The following is a 9,857-nucleotide window of genomic DNA, read 5'->3' on the forward strand; positions in this document are numbered from 1 at the left end:
CGCCCGCCGCCGCTCCCGCGCCCGCCGCCGCCGCGCCAGGCCCCGCAGTACCACGTGCCCGGCCCTCCACCTCGGCCATGAGCGTGGGGTCCAGGTACTGCGCGCCCAGCTCGCGCGCGTGCCGTGCCAGCAGCAGGCCCAGGATGGTCTCGCGCTGCGCGCGCTGCGGCAGGCGCACCTCGTACTGCAGCGAGAAGCGGCGCAGCACCGCGTCGTCCAGGTCGTCGCGCTTGTTGGTGGCGCCCAGGACGACGATGTTGGAGTCCGACGCCGACTCAAACCCGTCCCAGAGTTGCATGAACTCGGTCTTCATGGCCGTGGTGGCCTCGTGCTCCACCGCGCGGCGGTGGCCCAGCAGCGAGTCCACCTCGTCGATGAACAGGATGGTGGGCGCGATCTTGGCCGCCAGCGACCATACCGCCGCGATGAGCTTGTTGGTGTCGCCGTACCACTTGGACAGCAGCGTGCTGGCCTTGAGGTTGATGAAGCAGGCGTTGCACTCCGACGCAAGCGCCTTGGCCAGCATCGTCTTGCCCGTGCCGGGGGGGCCGTAGAGCAGGACCCCGCGCTTCTGGCGCAGCAGGCTGGTGCGGAACAGCTCCGGCCGGCGCATGGGCGTGATGACGTTGCGTTGCTGTGTGTGTGAGAGAAAGGGGGGGGAAGATTCGAGTTTCAGCTAGGATATAAAGGTTTGTGAGGAACGGGGGGGGTGGTCCAAAGGGAAGCAGGGCCAAGGGCGGATCGGCTTTGGCCTCCAGGAGAGCCGGGGGTGGGGGTGATGCATTCTGCTAGGAGAACGCGGTGTATGGCAGATCCAGGGCCTTGGCAGCAGCAACATGTGATGAGAAGCTTTACAGCTCTACTGTAGAATGTGAGATCTCAGCAGGCACAGCTCCCATCCTAGTACCAAGACTTGGCACACCCACCAGGTCCTCAATGATGTGGTCCAGGCCACCCACATCCTGCAGGGTGATGTTGATGTGAGCCGGGTTGACCACCTCCTGGGCGATCACCTGGCGGATTTTGTGCGTGGGAGGGGGAAGGGGAACAGGGCTGAGCCGCGCAGTGGGACCATGTTGGGACGGAGGCAGGGGCGGCACACAAATACTGTAAGGAGCGAGGGGACCAGACCATCTGGCACACGCAGTCCATAACAGAGCCCATGTGAAGGTGCCAGGCAATTCTACATCACGCTCTCCAGCAGTGGTGCACCACGATGCTTGGCGCGCTCGTGGCTGTCTCTCCTGTCCACCAATGGCCCCAGCAAGAGTCCAACCGCAGACACACCCGTTTACTCACATCCTCGTACTGCCCATCGGTGTTTACCGGGCGACCCAGGCGCTTGGACAACGCCTTCTTCCGCTGTTTTGCCTGTTTGGACCAGGTGCAGAGGGGGTGGCCGTGAGAGTACCGTTCGGCTGCTGCAGGGTCGAGACGCTGGCTGGCCGAAATCCAGCGTGCAGAAGCAAGTCCCAGCTCGTGCTCCCAGACCCACCACCAGGCCCAGGGCCCGGCATCGGCGCTGCAATCAAAGATCGTATGCGCAGGTGGGACACTTCACTGCCGCCTGGTGCCATGGGCAGTCCCCACCTCCCCAGCCCAGTGCCCGCCTCACCGTCTCGACATTCTTCTTGGTGGGGTCCATTTGTTTGAGCGCCCAGCGTAGGATCAGCCAGGACCCCAACAGGCTCAATCCCAGGTACGACACCTGGCGGGCACGAGTTTGGCATGCATCACGCGCCGGGCATTGGGCCTGCAGGGCGGGCGTAGTGTACAGGCCGAGCCATCCCCCGCACCACACCGGCAGTCGCTCAATCCTGGAGTGAGGGCCCCCGTGACCCCACCTCAAATATGGTAGACTTGTTATTTCTGCTCGTGTTCTGCGCCATCTTCACAGCTGCAGAGCCCAGCTTCTGCAGAGTCTCCCCCAGCCACACCATGGGCGGCGACCACTCCTCGCCTGGTCAGGCCGCACGGCGCAGTGGGCCCCGATGAGCAAGCCTAATGTTCTCTTTGCGGGTCAAAACGTAGCACTGGTAGCCCGGTTGCGTCCCGAGCCCCACAATGAGGTTGCGGGGAGGGTCCCTCCCGGCCTTGATCGCTGCTCGGTCATTATCCCGCGCGTTCAGTCCGACGGGGATGCAGGAGGGTGGTGGGTTCAAATAACCCAACTCCCCCCTGCCCAGAAACTCTTCGTAATGGACGCAGTCCACATGACTCTTGCTGCAGCATGCCAATATGTAGGATTGCAGACCACCTTCTTTCTAGTACAATCGATTGTGTGTGTATGAACAGCAACAGGATTGGGCCCAAGTCCCACAGGACCCCCCTGTCAGATCCACCACAACCAGCAGGAATGTAGCGGTCACAACACTTCTGCCACTGATCAGGCACCTGAGAGCCCCAGCGCCTCGGTGACCTTCTGGTTGAGCTGGTCGCACACGGTCTTGGCATCCCCCAGAAGCATCTGGGACAGGTGGGTGAGCGAGACAGGTGGGTGTCGGCAGAGCATGGCGTATTCAACCTCCAAGGCCAGACACACAGCGAATGCCATCCAAGCCTTTTAGCCTTTCTGCAGACCCCACCTGGGTGTTGGGCTTGTAGAAAACGGGGTTGTCGGCGCCGGCATAGCCTGGCGGAGCGGGGATCGAGTGAGGTACCTGAGACTTTGCCTGTGATGGTGCAGGGATCCGAGAGAACTCGCCATCGTCGCCTCCTGTCACACTCTCAAACCACCAAAAGGCCTTGACCCACCTGTGCCCATGGTACGCTTGAGCACGATGACCTGCTTGGCCTTCCAGACCTCCACGACCGGCATGCCTGGGTGGGTGGATAGGTCTTGGTGTGCTCATGCCCTTGTACTTGGTACATGCTCAGGCAGCAGGGCCGAGTGCAGGCAGACGCCCATGCGATAACACCCTGATCGGGACCAGACCTTCTAGCCGTAGCATGCACATGCCCTCACCTGCAATGACAGAGTTGGGGTCCTCGATGGCGGCCGAGTTGATGGTGTCGTTGGCCCCGATGACCAGCGCCACGTCAAAGTCCTCCATGTGAGGGTTGACCTCGTCCATCTGTAGGGTGTCGTGCAGAGGCATGATACACGGGCGAGGCAAGGGACAGGAGCGACCAAATCTTGCAGAGCGTCCGCAAGCTTTGGAATGGGCGCCAGACGGCCAGTGGATGCCCCATACAACCCCAGACGCCGCAGCAGCCATGCCAGCCTCCTCCCGACTTGCACACCCAAGGACTCCCCCCCCCCCCAAACACACACTGACAGCTCCTTTCTCCGGCCCCGCCCACCTCCTCCACAATGTCGTAGGGCACTCCAGCTTCGGCCAGGAGCACATTGAGCTGGCCCGGCATGCGCCCGGCCACCGGGTGGATTCCAAACCTGAGATGTAGGGGGAAAGAGGGCGTTCTGTGCGTCTGCGGCTGGGATGAGAGGGTCGCAGCGGTGCAGAGCCATGCTTGTGTCCAGGCCATCCGCTGGGAAGAGCTGGACTGGTGTAGGGGATCGGATTTGCTCCACTGGCGAGATGCGGGTCGGCAGATCGACTTTCCATGGCACAAGGCGGCTGCCTGAGTACCCAGAATGCAGCCTCGACGAGAGCAATTCCGGGCACGCCCGACACGCCAAGATCCCTCCTTCTCTCTGCTTCCCACCAAGACCCGGCACATCGTACCTCTAAAAGCCCTTCAAGCACCATCCCCCTTTCGCCCCCCGATCCCCCGTCAACCCCCCCTCAACCCCACCGACCCACTTGACGGCGATGTTCTTGGAGCGCAGGCGCTTGACCAGGTCGGCGATGGCGTACTGCGCTCCCGCCACAGCCAGGCCATACCCCGGCACAATCAGCACGCTGCGCGCTGACGTCAGCACCTCGGCAGCACCGTGCGCGTCCACCTCGGCGTGCGTCCCACCCACCTCGGCGGCGGGCCCGGCCGCGGCGGTGGCGTACCCGCCCAGGATGACGTTGGCCAGGGAGCGATTCATGGCGCGGCACATGATGTAGGACAGGATGGCGCCGGAGGAGCCGATGAGCGCGCCGACGGTGGTGAGCAGGTCGTTGCCCAGCATGAAGCCCTCGGCGCAGAGCGCGTAGCCGGAGTAGGAGTTGAGCAGTGTGATGACGACGGGCATGTCGGCGCCGCCAATGGAGGCGGTCATGTGCGCGCCCAGGCCGCCGGCCAGGGCGGTGGTGGCGCCCAGGGCGGCCAGCGCCACGCCCGGGTCGCCTGTGGTCAGGAAGGCGGCGCCGGCCGCGGCGTTGCCGGCCAGCAGGCCCAGGTTGAGCGCGTTCTTGCCCGGCAGCGCCAGCGGCTTGGAGGGCAGGACGCCGTGCAGTTTGCCAAAGGCGACGGCGGAGCCGGTGAGGGTCACCGCGCCGATGAAGGTGCCAAAGTAGGTGCTGGCAGCGTGCACGGCGTCCAAGTGGGCCGGGTCGGCGGCCATGTAGCTGGCGATGGAGGTGGTCACCGCGGCCAGGCCCACCAGGGAGTGGAAGCCGGCCACCATCTGGGGCAGGGAGGTGATGGCCATGCGGCGGGCGACCAGCGCGCCCGCGCCCGCGCCGACGCCCAGCGCGCCGACGATCTGGACGGGGAGCAGCGCGTCGGACCCCGGGGTGGCCACCACGGCGCCCAGCGTCGCAGCCAGGCCCAGGCCCACGCCCGTGGCGCCCAGCACGTTGCCCAGGCGGGCGGTGCGCTGGGAGGCCAGCGCGCCGATGGAGGCGATGCACAACCCCGAGGCCGCCAGGTAGGCGGCGGGGGTGGCCTCGGCGTACCCCGCCGCCGCGCCGGCCGCGTAGGCCGCCAGCGCGCCTGCGCCGGCCAGGCCGTACAGGCCGGTGAACTCGGGCGGGTCGCCGGGCCTGCGGAACATGCCCAGCATGCGCTGGGTGATGGTGAACCCGCCGCCGATGTTGACCGCGGAGGCCAGCACGGCGGTGGCGGCCAGGCCGCCCGCCGCGCCGGCAGGGACCAGGCCGCCGGTGGCCACGGCCATGCCGCCCACCGCCGTGAGGCCAGAGATGGCGTTGGTGACGGACATGAGGGGGGAGTGCAGGGCGGGAGTCACGCCCCACACCGTCTGGTAGCCGCACACCGAGGCCAGGCCAAACTTGGTCAGCATGGAGGAGAAGGCGGGGGAGGGGGACAGCGCGCCCAGGCCGACCACCGCGCCCAGGCCCACCGCCGCGCCGGCGGCCGAGCGCAGCGTCGCCGTGCGGACGGCCTCGGGCGAGGCGGCCTGCTCGGCCGCGGCCTTCTCGGCCGCCGCCTTCTCCGCGGCCGCGGCGCCCGCACCGGCCGCGCCCGCGCGCGGCGCGACGGGCGGGGCCGGCCAGCGCAGCTCGCCGGCCTCCAGCACCAGGGCGCCGCGCACCGCTTCGTCGGCGTGGTCGATGCAGAACTGGCCCTTGTGGCCGGTGAAGGGGCCCATGGACAGCAGGAACTGCGGGGCAGCGTGTGTGCGTGCGTTTTGGTGGTGGTGACTCATGTGAGCGGGGTGGAGGGGGGTGCACAGGGGGGGTGGCATGTGATTGCGCTGGTCCCTGGACAGCCGTGTGCCGAGGTCAGACAGTCTCTGGGTGAGCCGGGCGGTGAGGCCAGGGCCCGCCCATGCATGAGACCGGGGCATGCCAGGGATCGTTGAGACCTGGGAAGTTCTCGCCCCCATACAGCGTAGGCGCCCGCCAGCGCATGGGTGAGGAGATGGCCCCGGGGGCTGGGCAGCATGCATCTCTGGCATTCACCCCAGGAATCCACAGCACGAAGCCAGCCTACACACATTGCACACCCCACACGCAAAGTCCCCTGTCCCCCCGCACCACCCCCACCTTGGAGATGTTGTTGGAGAAGAGGGTGGAGGACTGGGTGGGGAGGCGGGAGGGGAGGTCGGTGTACCCGATGCAGGTCACCCCCCCGGCCTGGACGACCTTGCCGGGGACGGTGGTCTCCACGTTGCCGCCCTGCTCAGCCGCCAGATCCACTGCGGGTGGGAGGGTTGACATGGGTTGGGGAAGGTATGCAGGGGAAGAATCGTGGGCTCTGGGGCATACAAAGGCAGTGAGGATTTAACCCCAGCTTGGATGAGATGGAGGAATCCAAGGGCGGTGGATGGCTGTGAGTGGGAGTGAAGAGGATACTTTTAGAAATCACGAAACAAAAGCCCTGGCCCAGCGCACCCGTGACGGAGCCGGGCTTCATGCTCTCCACCATGTGGTTCTTGATCAGCACGGGGGCGCGCTTCCCTGGGATGAGTGCGGTGGTGATGATGATGTCCACGTCCTTGGCCTGCTCCGCAAACAGCTTCATCTGCAGTGGGACGGGAGAGGATGGTCCTTCCGTGGAAGGGGAGAAGGCCGAGCAGGGACAAAGGCCAGGCAGGGCTTGGATGATTGAAGGAGGGTATTCGTCCAAGTTCAGACCCAACACGCCACGCGGTCTCTGGCCATGCCGTCACCACGAGCAACCTCCCGTCAAGTCGCAGCCTGTTGGCTGCCAGCTCCTTCCCGCAGAACCGGCCCTCAGCACCGCCCTGGTCCTTCCAACACACCAATCCCAACCCCCTCTCACCTCGGCCTCGATGAACTCCTTGGACATCTCCTTGGCGTAGCCGCCGCCACCCTCCCCGCTCTCCTCGATGTTCACGGTCAGGAACTCGGCGCCCAGGGACTTGGCCTGCGCATGAGTCATGATGACAAATGAGGAGGGAGTGGTGCAACTCGCCAGGGTGCGGGTGGTGGCTGGCCTCTGGGCTTACAGCGGGTGCACAGCAGCACGAATCCAAGATCCCTGTGCCCCAGATGAGCCCCCCCTGTCGGGCCCACAACCACGTGCACACCCTCCTCAGCAGGATGAAACGCCCGACCACCACGCACCTGCTCCGCCACGGCGGCGCGGGTGTCAAAGACGCGGACCACTGCCCCCATGTTCTTGGCGGTGCCGATGGCAGACAGCCCCGCCACGCCGCCGCCGATGACGAGCATCTTGGCGGGGGGAACACGCCCCGCAGCAGTGATCTGGCCCGTGAAGAAGCGGCCAAAGTGGTTTGCGGCCTCGATCACCGCCCTGCAAGGGGTCGGGGGGGTGAGTTTGTGCAAGGAGTCGAGGACGAGGGGAATGACGGGATTCGGCTAGGAAGCCAGGCTGCACGGACACCTCACCTCGCGCCATCCGCACCTGTATCCGGCGATGTTGGCCATGGAGGAGAGAGCGTCAAAGGTCTGCGCACGGCTGATTGTGCGTGGGATGCAGTCCATGGCTGCAGGGGGGGGGGTGATGGGCACTTTAGGCCTGGGATGAATATGCAATCTAGGCAACCAAAACCGGAAGGCAAGCAGGGCGACGCCCATCCAAACCCCACTTATCCGGCGCTGAAACTTTGCGCGACGTCGCCCAGACACCCTGCAGACCCAGGGGAGGGCAGGAACCCACACCAAGATACCACCAGCCGTACTCCCTCCGCACCGAGGGCAGACACGCGCTTCTGGGCCAGGGCATCCACCAGGCCCTTGTTCTGCGCGGGGTGCAGGAAGGAGATGAGGCGTGCCCCCTGCTGCAGCAGTGGCACCTCAGACGCCTCGTGCGGCGGCCTGATCTTGAGCACGATGTCCCTCCCAAATGCGTCGCCCGTGGAGCCCATGACGGCACCCGCCGCCTCGTAGTCGGCATCCTGTGGGAGAAGGGATTGGGCAGCAATGACATGGGTGGTGTGATGCTCCTGACCCAGAAGCGATAGACTCAGACTCAGAATGCACTCCCCCCTGTTCAAAGATCAGCAATAGTCCCCAGTCACCGACCCTGCACCGTTTCACTCACGGAGAAGTTGGCGGCAGCGCCTGCCCCAGACTCCACCAGGACTTCCTTGAAGCCTGCCTTCTTTAGGGCAGCCACCCCAGCCGGGGTGAGCGCCACACGGCGCTCACCCTCAAAGGACTCCTTGGGTACGCCTGCAGAGGAGCGAGGAGGTGGTGGGAACCGCTTGGCAATCTATATATGAGCCACAAGGCATGCAGGGCATTGGGTAGGGAGGGCAGTGCTTCACGTCGTAGTTTAGGCGTCCCGATGCGGCTCCACCCCAGATGGAGCTAGGGGAGTACTCATGCTGGGTATTTTCGCTGATGAGGACCAGGCACACGCATTACTCACCCACAGCCAGTTGGTCGTAGGGCACTCCCTGAGTCCCTGCTGCGGCAAACGACCGAGAGAGACGCGGGAAGGAGATCCCGGTGGAGGAGAGGGCCCCGGCGGGTGTCCAGGGATTGCCATCGAGGATGACCCGGGGGTTTGGGGGCCCACTGCCGCCTTCGAACGCACGCAGGGCGCAGTACACGCCCCTTGCGACAGGACCCCTCGCCGATGACCATCTCTGTAACACCAGCATTGGTCAATAAGCGCTCTGGGGCGCGGCGGGTCCACTAAGCAGGTCGACACCCCTGACGCGATCGTGGCCTGACGGCTGAACGCTTCCCTCCAGGAGGGCCCCTGTTGTATCGATTTGTATCGGATGCAAGTGCAATGGATCCGATCTTCGGATCGGTCCTGCCCTGCAGATCCTGAGCCCCCAGGCTGCGAATGTAGAGCGACCGTCCCAACTCTCGTGGATGAGGATTTTTGGGCGGACGATCAGAATTCCGAAAATAACACCCCCGCATCCACGTCAGCATGCTCAAACACCGCACTTGGTGCGGCACCACCCCCGACGAGCTTCTTTAAACCACCACCCAACCAGTCATGTCCACCGAAAACCAGGGCTCGCCGGCCCCCGGGCTGCCCTGCTGAGCTCCGCCCAGAACCCTGACCCGCCCCCCGCCTCGCACCTGTTGGCCTGCCTAGACTCGCCCCGGCACCCTCCCGCCTCCCCACCCCCCACCCTCGTCGCCATGGACCAAGGCAGCGTGGGAGTGGCAGACCTGCCGGCCGCGGCGGTGGAGCAGATCCTGCTCCTGCTCCCGCCGCACGACCGTGCGGCAGCGTCCGCCACCTGCCGCACCTGGCGCTCCATCGAAATCTCCTCCCGCCTGCTGTACGGCGACGTGACCCTGGACGGGCACTCCCTGGGCCCCGCGGACGGGGACGGCACGGCCCGGTCCCTGGGCTCCTGGCTGGCCGCCCGGCTGGAGGCCATCCAGCACTTCAAGCTCTGGACGCCCTACCCCCTGGACTCCCTGGCCGGGGGGGTGGTGGACCTGCTGGCCTCCGCCAACAAGCTGGCCAGCCTGCAGTACGTCTCCTCCGACCAGGGCCTGCCCGCCGCACTGGGCTCCCTGGCCAAACTGACCAGCCTGCGCGCGCTGCAGATACTGGTGCCCGGTGACGGCGGCGCCAGCCTGGCCCTGCGCGCGCGAGACATCTCCAAGCTGAAGCCGCTGCGCAACCTGCGCGCCATGCGCCTGAGCGTGGCCGAGATCCGGGGCGGGCTGCCCACACCGCTGCTCAAGGCCTGGTCCCGGCTGGAGTCGCTGCACATCACCTCCCGCTTCCGCATGGCCGGGGAGAGCCTGCGCCACCTCACCTCCCTGCGCCGCCTGGAGCTGGACGGCGTGACGCTGAGTCCGCCCGACGCCAGCGTGGCCCAGGGCCTCAAGCAGCTGACGCACCTGGCGCTGACGCCGGCGCGCGAGGACGCCGCGCGCTGGCAGGAGCTGGAGCTCTGGCCCGCGCTGCAGCGCTTGCCCAGCCTGGCCAGCCTGCACGCCACCGTGGACCTCCTGTCTTTGATGGGGGAGGACGGCACGCTGGGCGGCGACGCCGTCGAGGGCGGCGTCCCAGAGGGCATCCTGGCTTGCGGGTGAAGGCCCGAGTGGAGGTTCTTTTGTTGGGGGTGGGTGGGGGACGGGACGGGGGGG

General features: G+C 66.1%; 2 protein-coding genes across 2 annotated transcripts in view; one reads left to right on the forward strand and one right to left on the reverse strand.

Moving 5' to 3' along the window:
• The window catches only part of F751_5899 (NAD(P) transhydrogenase, mitochondrial), a gene marked incomplete at both ends in the record, with an annotated part of 9,956 nt that extends 1,564 nt beyond the window's left edge, over positions 1 to 8,392 (reverse strand). The window contains 20 exons of the mRNA XM_011401721.1: positions 52 to 634; positions 927 to 1,013; positions 1,288 to 1,371; positions 1,616 to 1,708; positions 1,845 to 1,960; positions 2,395 to 2,467; positions 2,586 to 2,632; positions 2,755 to 2,820; positions 2,966 to 3,074; positions 3,304 to 3,394; positions 3,765 to 4,519; positions 5,390 to 5,458; positions 5,844 to 5,995; positions 6,192 to 6,321; positions 6,583 to 6,687; positions 6,888 to 7,077; positions 7,189 to 7,270; positions 7,477 to 7,681; positions 7,828 to 7,958; positions 8,158 to 8,392. Coding sequence (XP_011400023.1) covers positions 52 to 634; positions 927 to 1,013; positions 1,288 to 1,371; positions 1,616 to 1,708; positions 1,845 to 1,960; positions 2,395 to 2,467; positions 2,586 to 2,632; positions 2,755 to 2,820; positions 2,966 to 3,074; positions 3,304 to 3,394; positions 3,765 to 4,519; positions 5,390 to 5,458; positions 5,844 to 5,995; positions 6,192 to 6,321; positions 6,583 to 6,687; positions 6,888 to 7,077; positions 7,189 to 7,270; positions 7,477 to 7,681; positions 7,828 to 7,958; positions 8,158 to 8,392 — 3,403 coding nt within the window. The remainder of the gene's footprint in view (positions 1 to 51; positions 635 to 926; positions 1,014 to 1,287; positions 1,372 to 1,615; positions 1,709 to 1,844; positions 1,961 to 2,394; positions 2,468 to 2,585; positions 2,633 to 2,754; positions 2,821 to 2,965; positions 3,075 to 3,303; positions 3,395 to 3,764; positions 4,520 to 5,389; positions 5,459 to 5,843; positions 5,996 to 6,191; positions 6,322 to 6,582; positions 6,688 to 6,887; positions 7,078 to 7,188; positions 7,271 to 7,476; positions 7,682 to 7,827; positions 7,959 to 8,157) is intronic.
• Positions 8,393 to 8,891: 499 nt separating this feature from the next.
• Positions 8,892 to 9,857, forward strand: part of F751_5900 (Ras-related protein RAB1BV) — a gene marked incomplete at both ends in the record, with an annotated part of 4,831 nt that continues 3,865 nt past the window's right edge. Inside the window, one exon of the mRNA XM_011401722.1 lies at positions 8,892 to 9,799. Coding sequence (XP_011400024.1) covers positions 8,892 to 9,799 — 908 coding nt within the window. The remainder of the gene's footprint in view (positions 9,800 to 9,857) is intronic.

This window comes from Auxenochlorella protothecoides (assembly GCF_000733215.1).
Source record: "Auxenochlorella protothecoides strain 0710 unplaced genomic scaffold scaffold72, whole genome shotgun sequence".
Taxonomy (NCBI): Eukaryota; Viridiplantae; Chlorophyta; class Trebouxiophyceae; order Chlorellales; family Chlorellaceae; genus Auxenochlorella; species Auxenochlorella protothecoides.